Source organism: Pyrgilauda ruficollis, unplaced genomic scaffold (genome assembly GCF_017590135.1).
Source record: "Pyrgilauda ruficollis isolate IOZ18807 unplaced genomic scaffold, ASM1759013v1 scaffold276, whole genome shotgun sequence".
Lineage (NCBI taxonomy): Eukaryota > Metazoa > Chordata > Aves > Passeriformes > Passeridae > Pyrgilauda > Pyrgilauda ruficollis.
Window position 1 is genome coordinate 79,888 of NW_024524111.1, and position 24,113 is coordinate 104,000.

The following is a 24,113-nucleotide window of genomic DNA, read 5'->3' on the forward strand; positions in this document are numbered from 1 at the left end:
CAAACCATTAATAGGTACTTCTTGAGCTGTAACAAAACCTGCCTTTCTTAGGGCAAATGTGAAGGCATTTTTTCCTGACTTCCCATGGAAGAGAAAGAGAGCAGGAGATCTGACACAAACAGCTGCCACCCGCAGAGCCACCCCACAGCTGTTCCTCAGACTTTCCAGCTGTGAGTGAGGTGTCCCCAGCGCTCCAGGGAGCCCAACAAGCATCTCCACAGACATGGAGGCAGCATGACTAAGAGGAGCACATGAGACCATGTCCTGTTGAGTGTCCCCACTGCCTGGGGAACAAGTCACTTTGCAGGAATCCACAGTGAAAAGCTGTGACAAGCCATGGGACACAGAGGTGTGGGGTCCCCAAGAACCTTTTAGAGATCTCTTAGCATGTAAAATCAAGATCTGGGAGGGAGAAAGTCAGACAAACACCCAAAGAGACTGTGTAAAACAATTTATTTGACAAATTTCCAAAGTGGACAATTTTAGTAAAACACAGGCATAAAATAAAACTAACTGGTACAATGGGGTTTTGGATACAAAGTAAGGAGTTTGGGGTGCCGATACCTGGCAGTCGCTGTTGGTTTCTCCGAAGTGCATGAATTCATAGCAAGAGCACCAGTGGAAGCGCTGAAACAAAATCTCACCCAGCCAAACCACATTTTCAGTGTGGTCCCGGAAACAACTGTGTAAACACCAAGGGCCCACATCACCCACATAAGTGATAGCACCTTTGTCAATATATCTTAGAGTGTGAGTCAAAGACCTTGAGAGATGATGGCAGCCTTTCACTTGACTTCTCTGGGCTGAGGATGAGGCCTTAATTCAATATATAGTGCAGTTAGTGGGTTTCCCTAGGGCCCAGGTGCCTAACTCCTTGGTGGTTGTATAGAAACAGTACTCCAAGAGAGCTCACTGGGAATAAGTCAGCTTGCTCTTTAAAAAAAAAAAAAAATTAAAAAAATTTTAAAAAATCCCACTAACTGGGCTCAGAGAGATTTTCCAGAATGGAGGCTGAACCATAAAACAAGTTATCAGGTTATTCATGAGGTTCCTGGTTTCACTGTAGGACCATGAGATCAGTAAGTGAAGGAGTGCAGTTATGTTGCTTCTTTTAAGGGTTTCCCCCTCCCCAAAGGCTGCTGCCCATCTTTCCTTTGGTTGGTGTCCAGCCTCCCTGCCCTGAATGGGAGCATCAGTTCTGAGGGATGCTCCACCACCCACCTCTACCCCAGCCCTGGGAAGTGAGTGTCCCATCCCCTGGCTCTGGAGACCAGAGATGCTTGCACACAGCTTGGGTAGTGCCGTCCAGCCCTCCCTCCTCCCCAGGCATGGGAGATACGAACCAAACTTGCCAGCTGTGACAATGATCCTCTCTCAAAGCTTGCTGAAGTGTGAATATTTCACTCGAAGCACAGCATTAGGTTAGGATCATGATGAGCTGGGCAAGTGCTCAACTGATGTGTGAAAGAGAGAAGGAAATGGAAAAAAAAAAAAAAAAAGATAGCTAAAAAGAGCATAATCAGCCTTAAGAGACCAGGCTGGATCTTAGTGGTACAAAAGCCCTCATCCTGATTCTTGGCAAAAACACAGTGGGATGAGGTTGGTATTTGTGTTCTGATGGCTTATTGCTAGGTGTGCTTGTGTTTTCCTGCTGTGGGAAGGGAGGGCAGTCATGGGCAGTGAGGGAATTTGAGGCTAACAGAGTAGAGACTCAGATGATGAAGCAGAGAGAGAAAGGAGGGGACTAAGTACAACCAGGCTGTGGCACTACGTTATCTGCATAGATGTAAATTCCTCAGGTTGGTCAAGAATACTGTTAAAATTTTTTAGGTGAGACAGAAGCAGCTATGGCCTTGGCAGAAACCCACCCAGATGCTCAGTCAACAGCTATCTTCCTGGACACAGTTTGGTAGAAGACACCACGCAGCAGAGAGGTGTAGTCAGGCACACGGAAAAGATGCCGCTCCCCGTAAGCCACATCGTAATCTGCGCTCTTCCCCGTGACCAGGACACGGATGTTGGGCTCATTGGCTTGGCTTCCCACTGCCAGCACGTAGATCTCAATGTCAGCCTTCTGTGCATCCTGCACAGCCCTCTCAATGGCCCTGGCAGTGATCCCTTGGGAGTGTCCGTCAGAAAACACCAGCACCCTCTTCTTGGCCGCGGTGCGGGCAGAGCGCCGGTACAGCTCTGTGATGAACTGCAGAGCAGAGTTCACGTCCGTGGCATCATTCATGAACTCCATGTTGTCGATGGCATTGGCAATGACCGTGTAGTTGTACAGGAACTGAGCTTCCACTTTCTGCTGGTTCCGGCCGCTGTACTGCACCACCGAGATGCGCACAGAGTCGTCAGTGGGCTTGCTGGCCTCCAAGAACCGCCCCGCCAGCCGCTTCACGAACTTCTTGGTGGTCTCAAAGTTCTTGCTCCCCACGCTGGTGGAGCTGTCCACCAGCAGAGTGATGTCTGCTGACCCGGTGAAGGTGACTGCAAGGGGAAAGGTCCAGGGCTTGTTACACTTTGGCTCTTCCATGGAAAGCCGATAAAGTCACTGGCTTGTCTCACAGGCTTCCTGCCTTGTCAGACTCGGGAAATCTCCACTCATGCTAGCTTTCTTTCCCCTCCCCCAGTGCTTGTCCTTCACCCATTCATTCCTTCTTTTATTTGGTTTAGGATAGGCTGTAGATGTTTATTTGGCTGAGTCTAGTCTAGTGACTCTTGTTTAAACACAGTGGCTCTCCTTGCATGTCTGGGGAACCACTTCATCCTCCTCACTTCCCTTCTTTTCATGGAAATTTGAGGACTGATTACAATCAATCAATCTGAGGACTGATTACATTTCTGACTTGGAGGTGTACTCCATTAAACCCTCCCTGTTCTCACTTTTCAAGCACCTTTCTCCAATATCCCTGCCATGGAAACAGGTAATGAGGTCAGTTGCTAAAACCTGGGAGGGTTGCGAACTTTCACAGTCTCCTCTCTATGTTTGAGATGCCAGAGAAGCAACCACCTACGCTTTTCCCCAGCTGCTTTGGGCTGGGGTGTGCATGTGAGAGAGACCCTGAGAGTGTCTGACAGATTTTGCTCACCTCTCCAGACCAGGAGCATCCCCATTGCAAGAGGTGCCCAAACCATGCATTCCCACAAACAAAAGCTCCACTTCCCCCATCACACCACCCACAGCCCTTCAGCGTGGCATGAGGAGTCAATACTCACTTGGGCAGGTGTAGTCAGGACATTTTTTCTCTGTTAAGAATATAAGAGAGATTAATGTCACCAGCTGGCCCAGGAAAACCACTTGTCCCACAGAGGCACAGAAGGGACAGAAGTTTACCTGCAGAAGGTGAACACCCACCTTTGCCACCTGTGCAAAGGCTATGAACAAGCATGAAAAATGGTGTGGACAGACATGTCCTGCAGCAGGTGAGGATGCAGACCTGACCACAAAGTATTCTGAGACATGAGATACCCTTGTCCCTGCTTAAGAGCATGACTGGGGGGACACAAGGGAGGGCATCCTGCATCCCTCATCACCTTTCCCATTGCCTCCAGCCACCGCCTTTCATTCACCTTGGCAGACATATGAGGTGATGTTCTGCAAGAAGGTGTCATCCAGGAGCTCGGCATAGTTGTCCCTTTGAATGGACAGTCCTGGCCTGGTTGGTCTGCTTAAACAAGCAATGTCATTCAGGTGATCTGGATTTGGAGGGTTCCGGAAAATGTCACCGATCCCAAGGGAAACCACCTGTGGGGAAGTTCGAGTCCATCACTGGATGCATTCATCATCTAATGCATCCATAACTGTGTATGCCTGCCACTTTGTGATAGTGCTTCTAGTGACACCTGTGCCCCTGCCCTAGCCTTGTGCAGCAAGGACATGGAGACGCCCAAAGAGCCTGCACTGTGCCGCACAGCTGCTGCACGGCAGGTCTCCCATGCCCTTACCGGGGTGACATCGCACAGGGAGTTGAGCGGGGTGGGGTCCCGCAGGGTGTCGGAGCGCCCATCTGTGATGACGATGGCCACGCGCTTGTCGGATGTGAACCTCCGCAGCAGGTTGTCCTTGGTGAACTGCAGGGCCTCCCCAGTATAGGTGCCCCCAGCGATCCACTGCAGGTTCTTGACTGCCCTGCAAGGACAGACACCAGTGAGCCTGCCAGCCCTGCCCATGGGTACTGGAGGAGCAAGAACATAGCTTGTGACCAGGGAGACACCCCTGCGTGGGGATTTGGGTGGAAAAATGGCATGCTCCTTAGTTCAGCCTTAGCACCACTTAGGATGCCACCAACCACTACCTTCCACTAAAGGACATCTAGATCATTGCAGCTGCAGGAGCTGCTGGCCTCGATATGGAGGATGGGGGATAAGTAGGGTCCCCTGGGCCAGACCCCACAGACTCACTGCTTGAGCGCTCCGATGTTGTCGATGTTGGCATCCCCCATGGCCACCAGCTCCTGCGTGTTGTCATGGCTGTACTGCACAACGCCCACACGGGACTCCCCAGCTTCAAACTGTGGGACACAACAGAAACCAGTTAGGGGCAGATACCTCAGGGGAACCCAGAAGCTCAGAATCTGCTGATGGTTTCTCCTGAATGCCTTCATGGCAGGCTCTGATGTTTCTCTTCTGACTTACTCTGGCCAGGCAGAGCCCCACCAGGAGTGGATGCACATTGGGATCAGTTTGGTGAGACAGTAAGTGAAAAAGAGACTCAAACCTAGATCTCACAGCTCACTGATCTCAACAGCAGCCACTGGACTCTCAGGTACATGGTGGAATTCTTGGGATTGTCCTGTGTGAAGAGTCAGGAGCTGGATTCGATCCTTGGGTCCCCTTCAACTCAGGGGATTCTATGCTTCCATGAGAAGATATGTTTTCAAAACTCCTGGTTTTCTTCCAACACAGTGATTTTGCTACCCAGGTCTACCTTTTCTGTTTATTACTGGCTCTTTGCCAACAAAAAACCCCATGTATGCCCACCACACTAGTATTCAACAGCAGATTATGTGCTTTAAATGTGGCTGGTTATACCTTCAGGAAAGTCTGGATTCCCAACAGCCCTTCAAATCACAGAGGCAAATAAAACATGCAGCAGGTTACCAGAGGGGAGCTAGGAAGGAGAGCAAGCATTTCTGTCCCTCTTCAGACTGAAAGACTCACTATGGGGACAGTATTGCCGGGTTTGGGCTGCAAGGGTCATTTTTAGTAGAGTGCTTAATTGGTGACCTAAATCCAAGTGTGGGAGTTGGACATCAGAAATTTCCAACACACTCCAAACACCTGAAATGCTCATCAGAACAAGGGAGAGACTGAGACACTGATTGATCAGGCTGTTTGAATGCTCGATGCACCCTCTGCTCTGGGGCATGGAGGAAACAGAGTCACTTTGCCCAAAAAGAGTGAAATGTCTATTTTGGGACAATGATCTGCTGTCTAATTTCCATCACTCTATGATTTTGGGAAGATCCACCCCCAGCTTGAAGCCAAGCCTGGTGGAGGCTTTTTGGAGTGGGGGCACTTCCCCATTTTCCTGCTTGCAGTGAAAAATAAGTGAGTTCACACAAGGATTTCAGAGCACTCAGTGGAAATCTTACCTTGACCCGCTCATCCTTGCTCAGGCGGTCGATGACTTTGATGATGAAGTCCTTGGCAATCTGGAAATTCTGCAGGCCAATGCTTTCTGAGCTGTCCAACACAAACAGGAGGTCGACAGGACCACAGGTGCACTCTGGAACAAGGCACAGGAGTGGAGGGACATGTTTTGCAGGGAAGCATTTCTAAAGGAAGTAGCTGATGCCTCCTGCAGCCCTGCCCAGCTGGGTGCCTATGCCCCAGAGCACGATGTAAAACAATGCAGGAGAATAGCTGCATAGGAGACTTGAGAGCCAGTTTACAAATTTTTCCATGTGCATTTGCTCCCTAATAAGACATGTAGCATTTTCAGGCTGTGAGTACCCTTAAACCACCCAGTAACTATTCCATAACCGATTTCCTCATAAGCCTTCTCACTTGTTCCATTCATCCAGCCCAGCAGGACAGAGGTGGCACTGGTGGGCAGGAGGAAGCTGACTCAGTTTGCTCCCCGCTTTCTCATAGCTGAAGAACATAATGTGCCCTTGGCTCTCCCTTCAAGGTTTTGGACTGCAAACCCAACCTATCAGGGAAGCATGAGGGAGTAAAGCCCAGCACATTCCTCTTCTGACCAGCACAAGATTTGGAAGGAAGAGGACAGAGCTAGATCCACAGTGTGCCCAGAACAGACATCCCAACTGTAAAATGGGAGGAGAAAATCCACCCTGCTGGCACAGGGCACCCTTTACAGCCGTTTTCCAGTTGCAGAACCCATCCACATCTGCCTTTAATCTGTGTGGCACTCTCAGAGAGTGCTTCCTGCCCTCCCTTGGCTGGCTCATGCCTGGTTCTCCCTCACAGGCTCTCAGTACATCTCCATAGCAGAAGGCAAGGAGCAGGGAAAGGGAGGGGTGCAAGGAGGGAGAAGGACTAGCAAATATTTGCAGAGCAACTTTGCCTAGTAACACTCACCGCAGCAAGCTAGAGGAAAAGGGAGAGAAAGAGACAACATTAAAATGCTTGACAAAAGGATTTTTCACACCCTAATGCAGACTGCAGGTTTGTGTCTCTGCAAACTCACAGACACGTGGCCTGAACAATCCAAGCTCATGGAGATTTCTCTCCCACTTGAAATACCCAGATTCTTTCCCATTTCAGATTGTGATGCCCTGACCTGGAGCACCACACACACACACAGCTCTGTGTCTGCACATGCTGATGCATTCTTATTTAAATAAAAATAACAGCTAAGTAAATCACCAGAGTATAGAGCTCACAGTCAGTTCTCCAAGTACCCTGTGTCATTCCAGCACTTCATTACTGGCCATGGGCCAGAAGTCCTCTGCAGGACATATGCGCTACTTCTCCCCATGGCAGGACACCCCAAACCAGGCCCCCCCTTCCCAGGGGGGAATTTAGATAATGATATTTAGGAAAAAAAAAACCATTGCAAAACGGGCCACTCAAGCATTTTATACAACTTTGCTTATGTTTTCCCTGTACAGAACCACAGAAAAACCAGTCTATGCCACATATAAGTGAGACACAGTTTTATGAGCTACTCTAGAGATGGAGTTGGAGGTGCATGGATCAAGGGGACTTAATTGTGGCTCATGAAAGTGGAGAGATGCCCATGGATGGCATTCCACTGCCTGAGAACAGGGAAAAGTCAGCTGCCTCTTGCTTAGCAAGGCAGTGAGCAAGGTGGGAGGAGAGGTACAGGGATACTTACAGCACATCTTCATGATGATGTCCAAGATTTCACATTCCTGAAAACAGAGGAAAAGAAATGTTTGATTAACAGCAAAAGCAATGCACAGAGCAGGCCAGCAGGCAGCACCCCAATCCCGTCCCACTCACATCTGGTCCTGGAGGCCCCACGGGTCCTGGTGGTCCCTGTCAGACAGAAGCACAGAGGAGTTATAGGAGCAGTCAGTCCTATCTGTGGTGTACTCTAATGATACCTTGCCAAGCAATGCAGAGTTGTGAAAAGCCTCTTGGCTTCCCAGTTGCTAGCCCCTGCACTTGGAGAAGGAATATCTGCTTGTTTGCATGATTCCCTGCTGCTGCACGGAGGTGGAAGGAGAAGATCCACTTCCACATGTGCCACGTACACCCAGGTGGGAAGGCAGTGAGGACACACAATGTGTGCATGGCTTGGTGTTGCTCCCAGAGCACCCAGAGCATGAAGAGATGGAGGGATGGATGGAAGGATGGAGGAATGGTGGGATGCATGCCACTGGGGCCAACCCTGCCGGGGTCCTTACTTACCGGGGGACCTTCACGTCCCCTGTGGCCCTTTGCTCCTTTGATGCCACTGGGCCCAGGGGTCAGGTTCTGGAATGAAAACAAAACAAAAACTCATAAATCTGTATGTGTCAGGGGCAGCTGGCTGGGGGTCTGTGTACAAATCACCAACGGGATGGGACTGCTGGGGAACGCGTCTCGAGCTGTTCATTTTCCAGCATCAGTCTCATTGCATGGTGATGACAATGTCAAGATGCCAGCAGCTCACATCCCCGGCAACAGACAAAGAACTCAGTGTTACAACTTTAAAAGATTTTTGACCAATCACACAAAGCAAAAGCATATTGACAGTATCTCCATCCAACCACTATAAGCCCACCTCCTTTTGGTTAAACAATGCTTGCTTCTTTTGGATACAATATCTACTTGTAAACCTTAAAATACAATGCACAGAGCTCCATTATTAAGCTTAAAACTTCCTAATATCTCACTAGATAGACTTACCTGTAGCTTAGGGATTTATTCTAGACAAGTGTTAATACACAGACCATTGTTCTGTTTGCCCTTACTTTTCTACTTCTTTTATAACTTTTCTGCTGACAAATCTTATGGCTACTGCTTAGCTCTAATCACAGTTCTGCTGTCACTAGGGCCTGCCTTTTGCAGCTTTACCAAAACCCTCTGATTTTAAGGATTCCCACACAGCACCTTTCCCTCCAGACGTCTCATGAGCCCTGCTTCACCACTGAAGCGTTATCTGAGGTTGCTATACCCAATTAAATGACGACTTGGAAGGGACACTGGGGAAATCTCCCTTCATGGGGTAGTGATGGAGCTCAGATCACCAGTGCCATCATCATCAGTGCTGTCTGGAAGCATACAAAGCCTTGCAGAGGTGATGCCCATCTCAGCTTAACAAATGTGAAGGTCTGCCAGCTGTCAGACACAGGATGAACACCTGGAGGGAGCTCCCATTGCCATCCATCAGTCACTGCTCAGAGGCAAAAGGCGGAATATTTACAAAGTCTGATGGGCTCTGGCCCATCATTGCCCAAGGCTCCTGCACTGTGCTCACAGGAAAAGAGGATTCAGCATGATTACTCACATCATTGCCAGGGTCACCAGCTTCCCCTTCATCACCTTTAGGTCCAACATAGCCTTTTGTTCCCTGAAAAACAGTACGGATGAGACTGCTGCGTGACTAGCTGTTGCTAGCATGGTGAAGTTGGTGCCGGCGTGTGGTAACCTTGTGAGTTGGCTTGGGACGGGGGTGGAGAGCAGCACACAGGCTCCCAGCACCAGATTTCAGTGATCTTGATGACAAGAATTTTTTTGTGGTTTTCACTGCTACAGAATCATGGAATTGTTTAAGTTCAAAAAAACCTCCAAGATCTAATCCAACCACTGACCCAACACTAAATCGATCCCTCAGCATAGCATTATCCAGCTCACCTGGGTGACATTCTCAACCCCAAATTCTGGCTCTGGGACTGCTTCAGAAAGCACCCAGTGCAAGCTGCTGCTCTTGCGTGTTACAGCCACAGCAGGACACTTCCACTGGAAGCATCCACTGCAGGGAGAGGTGGGCAGAGAGAAAAGAGGGTTTTGGAAATGCAGGTTGCTTCAGGGAGCCCATTCCAACATGCAGCTGACAGAGAAGTTCCAAGTGCCAAACCACCACCAAGGGTAAATCCTGTGTGGCCGAGGAAGCAGCACACTTACGTTAATGCCAGGGTTGCCTCTGTCTCCTGGCTGCCCCTGGGGATGGAGAAAAGGAAGTGTGTTAGGTTGGACAAGTAGACATAATGGTAGAACTGTTTCAAGGCAACACAAAAAACTTACTGGGGCACCTGTGAATCCAATTGTGCCATTCCCAGGAGGACCATCCTCCCCCTGGAAAGGAAGGCAGACACAGATGAGATAAAGAAATGCAGACCCCTCAGATAGCATGGCAGCAGGATGCTGGTCTCCTCGGACAGTGTATCTCCCCAGCAGTACCACTCACCCTTTCTCCCATCAGCCCAGGGTCCCCAGGCAGCCCAGGTGCTCCAGGCAATCCCTTTGGGCCCTGAAAGGGGCAGAAGAAGGAGTCAAGCATTGCACAACATCATCTGATCTGGGAAGACAATGACTTCTGAGGCAACCAGCTACCAACACGAGCCCACCGTGGAGGTGTTCTGCTTATACAAGAGCAATGTGAGGATTTAGATTAAATGTCAGAAAGAAGTTCTTTACTCAGAGGCTGTGAAGGCCCTGGCACAGGCTGCCCCATTCCTGGAGGTGTTCCAGGCCAGGTTGGATGGGGCTTGGAGCAACCTGGGATAGTGGAAGGTGTCCCTGCCCATGGCAGGGGGGAGGTAACAGGATGAGCTTTAAGGTCTGTCTCAACCCAAACTAGGATTCAAACTAGGATCAAATGTTCTAGGATTTCAACAGCCGTGCTTGGCTTCCTTTTGCTCCCCACCCTGGGGATCAAACCTGCTGGCAGATTCAGGTGGCTGCCCCCAGACAGCATCTTCCCCAGCTCCCATGATGGGAAGCTCCTGTGGTGTAGCTATAACCTTTCCAAGAAATGACCTGTGGGAGGTGAGGGAAAAGGCAGCTGTGGCCTTAAGGACCCATGGAAACACCTGGATGTGTCTGCCAGAAAGCCAGTACTGCAGCCTGTACCAATAGGTTCAATAGCGTTCCAGTATCCACAGGATTTGGGGAAAGCCCTAACGGGCAGCACCTGCTGCTTGTCCCTGCATCCCCTCCCTGCAGAAAAAGCAATGAAGAAGCAGCACTGACCTCACTGCCGGGGGGGCCATCATCTCCCCTGTAGCCTTTGGGTCCTGAAGGTCCAGGCTCACCCTAGGGAAACACAGAAAACTCTGTCAAAGGGGCATTCTCTTGCTGCCACTCCTGCCCTGAAGGGCTGGTTCCTTTGTTTTGTGATTTGATGGGTAGAGGTGCCCATCTGCAAGTCAGCTCCACCTTAGAAAGCCCTAAAATGGACCTATAGATGAGGGTGAATACTGATGGGGAGGTGCTTCAGGAGCCGTGCCTGGCTTCTCCTTTTCCTCCTTCCTCCCTTAACACCATTTTCTGTGCAAAACCTTGTGGGAGGTAGATCCCTGCTAAGCATGAACCAAACCCAAAAGCTTTCTGGGCTAAGGTGTGACAACGCAGGTATGGGCCACACATCATGTGCTTTTAGTGGCAGCCGAGGCCCTCAAAGCCATCCCTCTCCTTCAGAGCTCACCCCAGTAACAGAGGACCTGGTGGGACGAGGACCAGGGAGGACAGGCTGATGCTTTCTTGCATCAAAGCATAGTTGTGTGGCACAGTGGCACCTCATCAGCCGTGACACAGGTGCCCCTGGAGGACGGTCCTTGGTGCAAGCACATCACCCTGAAGGTGACACAAACCTCCATGTGCCTTATGGCTTGGACAAGTCTGGGTCACAGCCAGGGTGGCTCTGGGGAGTTTCTGTTCTCAGGAGGCTGCAAAGCCCTGGCAGCATGTGCTGGAACAGACCAAAGGTGCTACATCCCATCTGGGCAGCGAATGCTTGCTCCACCAGCTGCAGGGCTGGCCAGAGACACCACGAGAGAGGAGAGGAGGCAGGAGGAGGGTTCTTTTCTCTGAGAGCTCCACAGGTGCCCAAGGGACCCCCTCCACCTTCTGCTCAGTCCCCACAGCCCTTTGCAGGGTTTGCTTTCCAGGAGGTGGGATATGATGGTGGACAATGAGTGGGTAGTGATGCTCTGGCATCACATCAAATATTCAGGCAGGATTTTGTGTGGAGCTGCGTGTGCAGCCAGTCCCCAGGCAATGGAGAGGACAGAGAGATGCAGAGAGCTGGTGCTGAACATCCATACATGCCATACACACCCTTCTTCCAAGGAAAGGTGTCCTTGTGGGCACAGAAAACTTAAAATAGCACAGTGCAGAGCACTGAACTGCTTTGAGGCATGTGACCTTACTTCTGCACAAAAGCCCAGAAGAGAGAAATCTTGGAAGGAATGACAGGAACTTGTGATCCTTCACAGCAGCCAAGGCTGGAGCCATGGCACCCTTGGCTCACACTGGCCAGTCTCGTCCTCACTGCAGCCGCACAGCACAAATCCCTCATGGCCTTGGAGGAGTTTATGATGAATGACACAGGATTTGGGGTGAGTAAATCTTGTCCACTACTTCTCTGGGTGCAACAAGCATCCGACAGAAGGGACGGGCACCATGGTCAGGAATAGAGAAGGGCCACCAAACCTGTCCCACAAGGCTCAGGGAAAGAGCGTGCTGGCCTTTAGCTTCTCTCAGATTGAAACAGGATGAAAGGGAGTCACAGGATAGCGGGAGCACTTTCCCCTTGCCAAGAGAAACACACTCCAGGGTCCAGAGCTTGCAGATAACATGGCTTGAAAAATACTTGTGTTTGCCAAGGTCCCACTCTTACCCAAACCTAATTACACATTTCTTTTTAATTTGGCCAAACACAAGCATTTTTCCTCAGCTCATGGAAAAATCATCCTCACTTTGCAACTACTTTTCAAATCTCCCTGGAGTGGTGGGAGCACTGGGGCAGCCTCTGGCCTGAGGAGGCACTGGAGCTGCTTTTGTAATGTTTCCCTCTCTGACAGGGGTTTGACTCAAGTTCAGTGGTGGGGAGGGAAAACTGGTGGCCCACAGGAAAGACCATTCTTTCTCTTCTTCCTCCCCAACAGGAAAGGCTGGCTGGAAGCATGATCTGTCCCAGCCTGGCTCCCCACCACACTTGCACCAAATTTTTGTCTTCTACATGGTCTTTCTCCTGCCTTGAACCTGGAATGTGCCTCTACCACACAGAGGTAGAGGCAGCTGGGGCTCCAGCCTACTTTGCTGGCACAAGCCTGCAGCACTGATCAGTGGATCATTACATGCACACATCTGAAGAATTGCTTTCCCACCAGGGCCACCTCCCAAAAAGACACCTGAGCAAGCTGGATACTGCCAAACTCCCTCTGCACAGTGCAGGTCTGACATGGGGGTCACCCATGCTGGGGACAATATGAATGCAACAGCCCCCCCTTCATGTTCTGCACTCCAGATCTTCTCCAAGGGCTCTCCAACACCTGGCCAAGCAGAAAGGAGTTTAAAAGCTGTCTCACATTTGTCTGCATGCTGGCCTCCATGCTTCACCTCTTGTGGGAGTCCTGCTCTGCCAGTGTGGGAGAGTTTATCTTGATACATTCCTCTACCTTGGGATCCATCAAAACTCCAATGGTGTGGGTAGAAGGGGAGTTGTCCTACAGAGCCCAGTCCAAGGGTGATGTCAAGGTGTGCTTGCTCAGGTGCAAAGATCTTGTTGGCCATTGCAATCAGTGCCATGGCCATGAAGGAGTGACCCAGCAACACATCCAGACCTCAAGTTATCAGCTGGGAAGAAGGAGCCTTCAACTGTGCAGGGGACAGAAGCGTTCCTCAGGCTGAAGGTGGTCAACCCTGCTCTCCAGCAACCCTGTGCAGTCTGAGATCTGTTTCTTGAGGCACACAAGGCACAAGCAGACCCCAGAGCAGGAGGGTCACACCTTGCAGTCAGCAGACTTGAGGAACACTGGCTCTGGGAGAGGCTGTCTCTGCAGGACACCAAGAGTGTCAGGGACACCACTGGGGCCACGTCAGGATATCCTCACTGACAGAAGATGTCTCAATGACACCCCTGATTGAAGTGAGCAGTTTCTGGCCCCAGGCCTGAACATTCTGTGTGTGGCTGCATCTTGCACTTGCCAGTTTCCAGTTCTTTCAGATGTGTCAACATCTGTTTCCATGGGATTGGGAAATGGTGTGCAGGTTGTTCTGCCCACAGTCCAGCGGCCAAGTCTCCATTTTTTTGGCCCTGTTCATATTCTGGGTTCCCATAAAAATCCCTGCCCTTCTTCACCAGCTTTGCTTCCTGGTCTGGAAGATGCTGAGAAGGTGCCCCAAGATGCTGTGGCATCAGTTAAACCTCCCATCCTACTCTCCTTGATGTCCCAACCACTTCCATCTGAGATCCAGAAGGTTAAACCAAGCTCTTACCTGATCGCCAGGTGGACCGAGGGGTCCTTCCCGCCCTTGGTCTCCAGGTGGTCCTGGCTGTCCCTGAAAACACACACAGAGGAGCAGGTGTGGGTGCAAAGGGACCTGTGTGCAATGGGGACCAGGGGTGCAGCACCCACAATGGGATGGATGTGGGATGGAAATGCAGTCATCCAAACAGACCAGGATTTGAGTCAGATTCAGGAATTGAGTAGGGAGCTGTCAGAGATGGAAGAAGGCTAGTGTGGCCACATTGAATCCAAGAAGATAGCCCTAAGAGGAAGGCCTTGTGAAGCTTGCACCTAGGGGACATTTTTCCACCCATTTTGTGCTACAAAAGCAAAAGTGTGGAGAGATTAATCTTTTGCTGATATAGGCCCTGGACCCAAACTAGCCACACTCTGCACCCATGGCTGCTCTTCTAGAGCAGCTCTTGCCCTGGGCAGTCTGCATGGAAAGGAGCACAGCATCTTTCCTCCAGCCTGCCATCCCTATGGAGCTAAGGGGATTTCCATGTGAATGAGCTACAGACGAAGAGAGACATGCTCACTTCTCACTGCCAATGTTCTCCCCTTTCTTTTGCTAACCAGAAGCCTGAGCCAAGGCTGTTTGCAGAGAACTGGCAGGCCAGTAGGGTGCAGAAATCCTGAGTCTCAGTGGTTTTGCACCCCAACAGTTCCAGTAGAAGGAAATACCCCATGGACATGGCTCAGCTCCCTTTCACTGAATAGCTTTCCACAAATCCAGCAGAGCTGCATCCCAACAGGGCAGTGTGACTGCCAAACCGAGGCTGGCTCTGCAGCACCTTCCCCATCCAGACGCACACCCAGGAACGAGCAAGTCAGGGAGGCAGAGGAGAGGGGAATTTGAGGGAAGCAGTTGAGAGGTTGGTGACCTAAAGCTGTTGTTTGCAACCTAGAAGCATCCAGATAGCATAAGCCAAACAGCAAATAAAAAACCCAACTTCCAAATGGCCCTGAGACGTTTCTGGCAAGGTTACGCAGCCTCGTGCTTGGACTCAAAGTTGGAAGGAAGCAGCCCATCGTCTGCTGAACAATTTAACTGCAGGACACTGGCGTGCCTTCATGTCCCACACATCTGCCCCGCACACGCCGTGCAGCAGCACCAGCATTCCCTGAGCAGTAAACAGGAAGGGGGAGGCTGCCAGAAGCCCCCTGCCAGAGCTGCCCCCTCCCCAGGGCAGACCTTTGCCCCCCTCCAAGATGGTGCTGGGTCCTGGCCGTCCTCGCTGCAGGGGCAGGAAATGAGTGGTGCAATGATGGATGGGATTATGGGGTGCTGCTGTGGAATGTCCTGGCTCCCACCACCCCCACCCCACACAGAGCACCCCTTGCCCCTCCCTCTGTCGTACGCATGTCGCTTGCCACATGTCTGTCCTGGCCTGCTGACGGTTCCTGCCTGTCCCTCCCATGCTCACACTTGATGACTCACCCCAGCAGGCTGGAAACATACTTTCCTAGTGACTCCCACTCAAAAGGGGAGGGAAGAGCGTTCCCCCTTCCATCCACACCCACTCATGCTGCCCTGCTGCTGATTGTACCTGTGCCCTCCTGCCCGAGCCACTGGTAGCTCACACAGCCCCTGAGCACCCAGAGGAGGACACCTTGACTCTTTCCTCTTCATTAACTAGTTTTTCAGTTGTGAGGAAGGAGTTGACAGTGTTTACTTGCTCTTGGCTTGCTGGGCATGCTCTCCTCTGGATTTTGGCTGTTTGGTGATCACCTGCCAGCATAAAGGGGAAACAGCAGATCCCTCCCAAACTGGCAGGTCAAGGCACTGAGCTTGCCTGCTGGCCCACAGGCTGGTGGAACTAGCCACTGGACACCTATTCCCAGCCCCTGGCTTCCAAGCATCACCCCTCTTGCAAGCAGATGTGGAAGGCTGCCCTGCGGGTGCAGTTACCGGCTGTCCTCTCAGCCCACGGTCACCCGGCGAGCCTGGGGGTCCTCTCTCTCCATTGCTGCCCTGCAAAGAGATGGTGGCATCACAAAATCAGGGCCTGCTCCCAGCAGGGCAAACCCCTCCCTCCCTGCCCACCTCTGAGCAGGCTCAGCTCCAGGCCCCGTCCTCCTCTTCCAGAGGGTACCAGCCCCTGCCCTGGGCAGGTGTGCTCTCACTTACCCGTTCTCCAGGAGGACCATCCTCACCTAGAGCACCCTGTGGAAAAACAAGAGAGGTGGTCAGGGGGTGGGGATGGCCCGAAAGCACACACAGGGGCATCACAAGTAGAGAATTCACCTCGTCACCTGTCTCTCCTGCTGGTCCAGGCTCACCCCGGTTCCCAGGAACTCCCTGTGAGGCATGGGGATGCAAACAAGTCAGATAGTTCTGGATTAAAGCCCTGCGCACTTGGAGAGCTCTGGGCAAGCTCTGCTTCAAAGCCCAGGCTGTAGCAGGGGTCCTCTCACAGAGAGCAAGAGGATGTTCACACAAGGGTGCTTCTTCACGCACCTTCTCTCCAGGGTTGCCAGGAACCCCCTGTCGGCCAGGCTTTCCATCGTTCCCAGGCTCCCCCTTCACAAGAACACAAGGCACCATCAAGACTGCATCCAGCAGTGGATTTCAGCTCCCACAACACAGAGGCTGTCAGGAGCCACAGTGCACCCCAAGCCTCTTTCAGGGTTTTGGTGTCTCCCCATCCCAACAGATCCCTCCCTAATCCACTCCCAGTGAAAGCCACCTTTTCACAGCACTCCCCTGATGTCTCAGGGATGTTTTGTGCCAGGCTTGTGGGCACCTTCAAACCGTGGGCACACTGTGGGTGATGGAGGCCATCCTCTAGTGAAGAGGCCAGGTTGGAGAGGGCTTGGAGCAACCTGGTCCAGTGGAAGGTTCCACCCCCCATGGCAGGGGATGGAATGAGGTGGACTTTAAGGTCCCTTCCCATCCAAACCATTCTGATTCTGTGATAGGCTTGCCCCAGTCAGTGCAAGGAATTTCCACTTCTCCCTCCTGCTCCTCCCCAGCATCCCTCCTCTGTGTGAGGCTGGGCAGAGCAACTCACCTTTGCTCCCTTGGGTCCAAAAGCACCAGGATCTCCCTTCGGTCCAGGTGGGCCTTGAGCTCCCTATTGAAATTAAAGGCAGTGTCACTGAAACCTGAACTGGTGACACCATCTGCAGGAAACTGGCCATGGACTGAGCATCTGGCAGGTGGCTCCCAATTGGGATGGACAGAAGGGACATGGCCAGAAGGGAATCCTGCACCATGGACCTGTGCAAGCAATGCTGCACCCACATTGACACTTCTGAAGCTCAGAGGAAAATGAGAGCAAAAGGTGGTTTTGGGCTGCTGTAGCTGGACTACAGTGACACTGGTGCCACCACAAATGTGTCATCCCGGGAACACGGAAAAAGCAGGGAAACTGGGAAAATGAAATGTCAGGCAGCCCCAGGGCAACTGAGGACAGCTTCCAGACAAGGATGAGGCAGACTGCTGCAGGACCAGCCCCGAGGTGCCATGCCCAGGATATAAGCATCACACATTTCCAAGCAATTCCCTATTTCCACACACAGTCATGGCAGAGCTGTTCATTTGCATGCAAGGAGCACCTACAGGGTACCTACGTCGAATCCGGGTGAGCCTTTGCAGCCAGGTAATCCAGGGTATCCAGCTTCACCCTGTCAGGCAGCCAAAGCAGGGGTTCCCAATGAGTGACACTCACGGGAAGACCCCATCCCTCATCCCAGACCCCTGGAAGGGAAATTACAGCCCCATCTCTGGCTGGCAGATGGATGGCCCTGCAGGGAGGGAACTCCACTGCCCCACAGACTTCATCCCCAGACCCAACAATGGTTTTGGAGGGGCAAAAGTCAGGGTGCTCAGGCCAAGCAAAGTGCCCTGGAGCAGAGATTTACCTTCCTGCCATCAATGCCATCGATTCCACGTCTGCCTTTCTCACCCTGAAACAGAGTACCAGGACCATGAAGTGATTCCCAAATTCCCAATGCCTCCCAAACGTCAGAGAAAAATGGTGCAAAAGCAGCGACTGACCTTGGCTCCTTTGGCTCCTCTTGAGCCCTGCAGAGGGAAGGACAGAGGTGTCAGATGTCCATGCAAAGCAGATCCATCCCCCCACTGCAGTGCAGTCCCCACACCAGCTCAGTCTGAGCATGCAGGCATTCACCACTCCTCTGCACACCACTGGATCCCACTGGATCCTGCTGGATCCCTGCTCCTGGCTCAGGCAGTGCCAGCAGGAGGGGTGGATGTGGGGGCATTTAGCAGACCCCAACACCACACAGCTGCAGGGCCAGCCCAGGATAACCACTCATGGGGGCATAGGGATCTCTCCCAAACATCTCTGCTGTCCTCACCTTTTCTCCTCGGCTTCCTTTGTCACCCTAGAGAGGAAGGGAGAAAGGGAAATCGGAGAATGAGAACACTTGCAGCACAAAGCCCATGGCCCACCTCTGAACCACCTCTGCGAGCCTGCAGCCCCACATACCTTCATTCCTTGGTAGCCAACAGGTCCCATGTCTCCTGGCCTGCCCTAGGGGACAGAAACACGGTGTTACAGAGGCAGATACAGTCACCACCCCTGGACAGCATCCCCCCAGACTCTTGATATGGGACTCAGCTGCCATTCTCTCACAAAGGAGCCTATCCCGTAACTCTGCTCCTTGTTTTCCTGGGCTGGGAGCACAGGATTATTGTGGAGGACCAAGAGGAGCTGCCTTCACCTCCACCATCTCCAGCTTTTCACTGAGGTGAGGGAAACTGGGTGCTTGGGGACACGTCATTTGGGAGGAAAGAGAAGGGCAGAAAACCCTTGGGAAGAAAAAGTGCATGCCATGGGGTTTCCAGTTTGGGAGCACACAAGATGGGTAACTGCATGCTTAGGTGTGTGGAAGAAATGTGCCTCCCAAAAATAAGTGTGCCTAGTAAAATAAAAGAGGGAGGAGGAGAGAAATAGTGTCCTCATGCTCTCAGGTTATTTACCAAAGGTTTCCCTGTAACACTGCTGTGCTTGTTGTGTCAGAGGACGCAGGAGGGAGCCCAGAGTCCACCCCTGGGCTGGCACACATGAGTCAGAGACATGTCCTGCTGGAGGGCCAGCTATTTTGGGTGAGGAACAAGGAAGCTTTGTAGCAAGAGGAGGAGCCACCCTACTACACAGCATGCATGACTGCACACCCCATGGAAACAGGGTGATGCTGGTGAGGATGTGTCCGAGAGATCTGGCCAGAAGCAGCCAAAAAACAGCCCCTATGCAGAGTCACCAGGGCTGGTCCTTCACTTACTGGGTCCCCAGCCTCTCCTTTCTGGCCGGGAAGACCTGGCTTGCCGCGTTCTCCCTGCAGTACAGGAGAGAAACACAGTTAGTTTATCATCCCCAGGAATAGAACAATGACCTGTTGAAAGAAGAGCAGGGAGGATGGGAGCAGAAATGCTCCACAGATACAGGGAGCAGATGGTGTGGGTCCATGCCCCACAGGTGACCTTGGGGGCCTTTTCCAACCTTCTTGGTTCTATGATAATGATTCCAGGTCTCTGAGCATGCCCAGTGAGCCCATCCCACTGCCCCAGTCCCACAGCACAGCCACAACCAGTCCCTCACCTCATGGCCAGGGTCGCCAGGAGGTCCGGGGGGCCCTCTGGGAGGCTGCAGGAGAGATGTGTGGGTTAGACCAGCCTGAGGCACTGCCTGGGACCAGAGGGATAAGAGGGAAGGGGACAGGGCTCTCAAAAGCCTGACTCACCTGGCACTCAAAGGAGCAGCACTGTACAGAAGGGAGGAGGAAACAGCATTAGAGGAGGTGGCAGTAGCAGGGTCAGCCTGCACCCTCCCTGGGGAGGCTTCCCAGGCTTACAGGGGTTGCCTGCATGGCAGGGCTGTGCCACCAAGACCCCCTAGCCATGGTCGCCCACAGGGGACAGGCTCAGTCACAGGGCCACACTCACCGATTGCTCCGTGTTAAGTTTCTGCAAGACAAGAAAGCAAAGAGAAGGGATTTAAGAGGGACAGGGGGGCCTGGGGAGGGGGCAGGCTGGGCATGGGGTGGGCAGTGCTCACAATCATGTCGATGATGGTGTTGATGGTCTCCTCCACATCAATCTCCCGGGTGGGTTTCAGGCTGGTGGCAGTGAAATTGCGGCGGTAGGCGTGGTCTGTGGCAATGATGTTCAGCCGCTGGTCCTGGGGGTGGGGAGGGTAGAGTGAGACCTGTGGGCACCTATGCAGGCTCTGAGTGCCCCTCCTTTGTCACACTGAGGGTCCCATGGTCCCACTGGGGACCACCTGCCAGGAGCATCCCTGCTGTGTGGTCCCTACCAAGTGGTTGGGGGAGATGGCAACAGAGAACACTTTGATCCCCAGGAGTTTGGCTTCATTGGCAGCATCATCCAGGCCTCCACAGGGCTCCTTGTAACCTTCCAAGGGATGTCCATCAGTCACCACAATCAGGTATTTATTCTCCTTGTGATGGGAACCACTGGAAGGGTTTAAACACAGGATTTAATGTTGAAAGAATTTAGCTGGAGAGGTGTGGTGTGGACACCTGGGGACACTCACCCCAGACAGTGCCCCGGCCTGTGGTCAGGGCGTGCCTCATCCTAGCAAAGCTGGAGCAACTTGCCACCCCTGTCCCCACGCTGTGATCTCTTTTCCCAGCCTGGGGACAGCTCTGCACAATGCACAGGGATGTCCCAACCCAGAAGCTCCCACCGACCAGAGCCACACCCCCCCGACCCTGCCATGCCCGCTGCAGCCTCGCTGCCTGACCCGATGAGCAGCTCCTCGATGCCTCGCTTTATGGCGCAGTCGGTGTAGGTGCCCTTCCCGATATAGTTGACAGATGACACACGGTTCTTCAGCTCGTTCTGCCCACTGGGCATCGGTGTGAGGCTCTTGATGAGCACCACCTCATCGCTGTAGTGCAGCGCTCCTGCGTTCCACACCAGGTTGCGGTCGCAGCGGTAGTACCTGCATGGATGCACCAGGACACAGCGTTTGCTTCACTCACACCAGCACAGAAAATGCAAATCCTCTGCAGAACGGGGATTTCCCAGGGTTCCCTGCTCTCCTGCAAAGCTGAGACATGCTTCCTATGCAAAGCACAGCACTGGGCCCCGGGGTAGCTTGTCCTGTGGGTGGAAGGGCAAAGCGATGCAGTGGGTGGGCATCTGCAGGCATCAAACAGCTTGGCAAGAGAGGTTTCTGGAAGAGGTGCCAGAGGCTGGAGCTGGGCAGGAGGGGCTGGGCCAGACAGCCAGGTGTGTGTGTGTGCAAGGCAGGCAACCACTGAAACACCCTGCAAAGAGGTTTTCCACTTCCAGATGTGTTAAAATCAGACAGCCTCCCTTGGAAGGATGCTCTGACTTGGGGAAGGATGAGTGTGTGTGTGTTGCAGCCCTGTCCTGTGCACTGACACATCCAGCACTTGTGACTCCCTGGGAAAGAAGCACCACCTGTGCTTTGGCCACTGCCCCCAAAAAAGGTCTTTTCAGGATATGGGGACCAATCCCAAAGGGATGTGATTTCTTCTTCAGTAAGCAGGGGCCAGTCCCAAAGGAGTGGTGTTGCACATCTTCCCATCAGGAGCTGTCCCAAAGCCACCTGAGCCTTGTCCACTGCTGTTCCCTCTATCCTACTGCAGAACTGAGCCCAGGGCCTTGCACAGGGTAGAGTGATGCTGCACTGATGGAGGCCTGGCAGGTTGTTCCCAAGCACAAGGCTCCTGGTCACTCAAAGCCTTGTGAGACAACTCTTCTGCCTGGGCAATGGACAGGTGAGCTGCTAACCCCCTCCTAACCCTCCCGAGACAGAGCATTACCCTTCCAGCTGGTGCAGCACTGGGACATGGCCACAGTGCTCCTCTGGGCACCAGCACACATCTCCTGCTGCCCTGAGGAGCTCGGCAGGACCCAAGTGCCTCCAGCACTTGTGGTGCTCCTGTGCATCCATGGATCTTCTGCCTGCAGTCAAGCCCAGCACCACCCCCTCTGGGATCCAGGAGCTTTGGTGCTCCTGGGCATGCCTGGGCATTCCCTTGGGAAAGCCAGGGTTCGACGTTGGTTGGTGACTGCAGAGGTGCGTGAGGAGGAGGCAGACAAAGAGCTGGGGAATGGGGTGGGTAAGGGGCACCCAAAGCTGGGGTGCACCAGTGGCAAGGGAGGGTTTGCTCTGCAGCTTACCCTGTGAGTGCTGAGTTTAACCCCAGAGGGGTCCTGCTGCCACCCATGCACCTGGGTGGTTCTGTCCTGAGCACAGGGACCAGCTTGGCTTTGGCACTGCACAGTAATCACACAGCCACCCGGAGGTGATGGGGTTGGGCTGCCATGTCTGCTGCTCCAGCAATTCCTGCCTTTCCTGAGAGTGGGTGCAAGCAGCCCTGCTAAAGCTGCACTGCTGCTGTCAGCACAGACAGAGAAAAAACTGAGCAGCTGAGGATTGGGACAGGGGGGAGATGCTCACATCCCCCTCCCCAGCATCCCTGCTTTTCTTCTTTCCTTCTGTGGACAGACATGCAGGGGAATCTCAGCATCCCACCCAGCAGCAGGCTCCATCCCCAAAGCAGTCTGGATAAACTCCCCGGGGGATGTACCTCTGGGTGAGCTTATCAATGAACCGGTTGGTGAAATCTTTCACTTGGGTAACCAGGTCCCCAAAGGGTTTCACCCTCAGGGCAACACTCTCTGAGGTGTCCAGGACGAAGAACAGGTCCACAGGGCAGTCTGGGAAGAAGTGGAGAGGCAGGAATTGGCCAGCAGTCCTGCTGCACGCCTCCCCCTCCCAGGCTTCCCGTACTGCCCACCCCATTTCCCTCCTAGCAGGCTCCTGGGATCTAGGCTAAGGGGAATGCTTTCACATCCTTACCCCCTTGGCATCGAGAGCGAGCAAGATCGCTTTTTCAGAAAACATAATTTTGTGGAATTTAACACTTTCTTGTACTTTCTTCCCTGTTTCCATTCAAAGGATATCTTTGCAAGATCTATACCACTTTTTATACCAAATAACATGCAGCTGCAGGAACCACTCAAAAAAATGAAACCATTTTAGCAATCAATGCAATAAGAAAGTAAAAATTTCCTGCCAAAAATACAATTTTAAGAAAGAGCAATAACATAAACTTCCCTTAAGAGCCAGCATCCAGTCCAGAATAGTTCAGAAAGCTGGACTGGTATCCACTGTTATCCCCCTCTCCTGCATCGCACTGCTACGGGTAACTCCTGACCAGACAGAACCAAGGAAAAAGTGCCAAAAAACACTAAAGTGGGTGCTTCTTACTATCCTCTCTAATCCTACACTGCTGTCCTCAGCAAGCCCAAACGTCCCGACAAATCTGCTGTGTGTCTGCAGCAGAGGCATCTGTGCCGGAGGGAAACAGCAGTCAGGCTTTTCTGCTAATTCAGGGAAGGAAAACCACCCTGGAAAGCATTCCAGACTTACCTTCTGTGCTTGAGACTTGGGTGATGATTTCTGGGCGCTGAGCACATGAGCCCCACCACAGGAAGCCGGCCGGGAGCAGCAGAGTGAGCAGAAAGTCTCGCAGCCTCATGTTTCTCGGTTCAGATTACCATCGAGCTGGATCCAAGGAAATAAGCAGGGCAGGAAAACCCAGAAGCGGAGCGAGGCCACGGTCCGGAGGCAGGAGTCGCTGAAGATTTTTTTTTAAACCGTTTTCCCCTTGGTTTCTGTGGGAGGAAGAGAAGGCAGGAGGGTAAGGGTGAGGAGGAGACTTCTCCAGCCTGAGGACGGAGGGAGGGATCAGGAGGTGTCAGCTGTGAGTCAAACTGAGGAAGCATTTCTCCTTATCCTTTTTATGGATGTCGCTGTACTGGCGATGGCAGCCCAGCCACTGGTGCCTGGGACCCCCACAAGCCTTGCAGGGAGCCCTGGTGCAGGCAGTGCCCAGTGCTGGGGCTCAGCCTGCTTGCTGGGGCAGGGGTCTTGGGACACCTGCCAGCACTTTCCTCTCAGCTCCTGGGCCAAGAAAGCTGCACCAGGGGGACAGGCATTCCCATCACATCCCAACCTGCAGGACATCTGGTCCGGGTTCTGCTAGGGGAGTCCCCACCACATGGCACAGCTGAAGCTGGGGGCGGGGGGCACCATGGAGGCACAACATTTTTGGAGAAGTACTTTCTTCAAAGACTTTTGGAGAGACTTTTTTTCTCACATTTGGAGAAGCACTTTCTTCACTTTCTTCGCTTTCAGGGCTTTCTGCTCAAGCCAGTCAGGAACAGGAGAGGCTTGTTCCTGACGAGAAACCCACAGGGTCACCCAAGACTGC

At 52.7% G+C, this 24,113-nt stretch overlaps 1 protein-coding gene across 1 annotated transcript; it reads right to left on the reverse strand.

Annotated features, from left to right (window-relative positions):
• Nucleotides 1-436: 436 nt before the first annotated feature.
• COL6A1 (collagen type VI alpha 1 chain) lies at nucleotides 437-23,509 on the reverse strand. The gene is made up of 35 exons (XM_041471724.1): nucleotides 23,270-23,509; nucleotides 22,425-22,554; nucleotides 20,603-20,803; nucleotides 20,153-20,312; nucleotides 19,895-20,017; nucleotides 19,783-19,803; nucleotides 19,581-19,601; nucleotides 19,439-19,483; nucleotides 19,122-19,175; nucleotides 18,326-18,370; nucleotides 18,195-18,221; nucleotides 17,872-17,898; nucleotides 17,736-17,780; nucleotides 17,445-17,498; nucleotides 16,883-16,945; nucleotides 16,330-16,392; nucleotides 16,117-16,170; nucleotides 16,000-16,035; nucleotides 15,781-15,843; nucleotides 13,858-13,920; nucleotides 10,609-10,671; nucleotides 9,824-9,886; nucleotides 9,661-9,711; nucleotides 9,541-9,576; nucleotides 8,924-8,986; nucleotides 7,843-7,908; nucleotides 7,432-7,467; nucleotides 7,304-7,340; nucleotides 6,544-6,552; nucleotides 5,595-5,728; nucleotides 4,402-4,511; nucleotides 3,946-4,129; nucleotides 3,571-3,745; nucleotides 3,217-3,246; nucleotides 437-2,487 (listed from the first exon to the last, which is right to left on the reverse strand). The coding sequence occupies exons 1-35, from the start codon at nucleotides 23,376-23,378 to the stop codon at nucleotides 1,877-1,879; spliced, it is 3,072 nt and encodes a 1,023-aa protein (XP_041327658.1). The 5' UTR covers nucleotides 23,379-23,509; the 3' UTR covers nucleotides 437-1,876.
• Nucleotides 23,510-24,113: the final 604 nt, after the last annotated feature.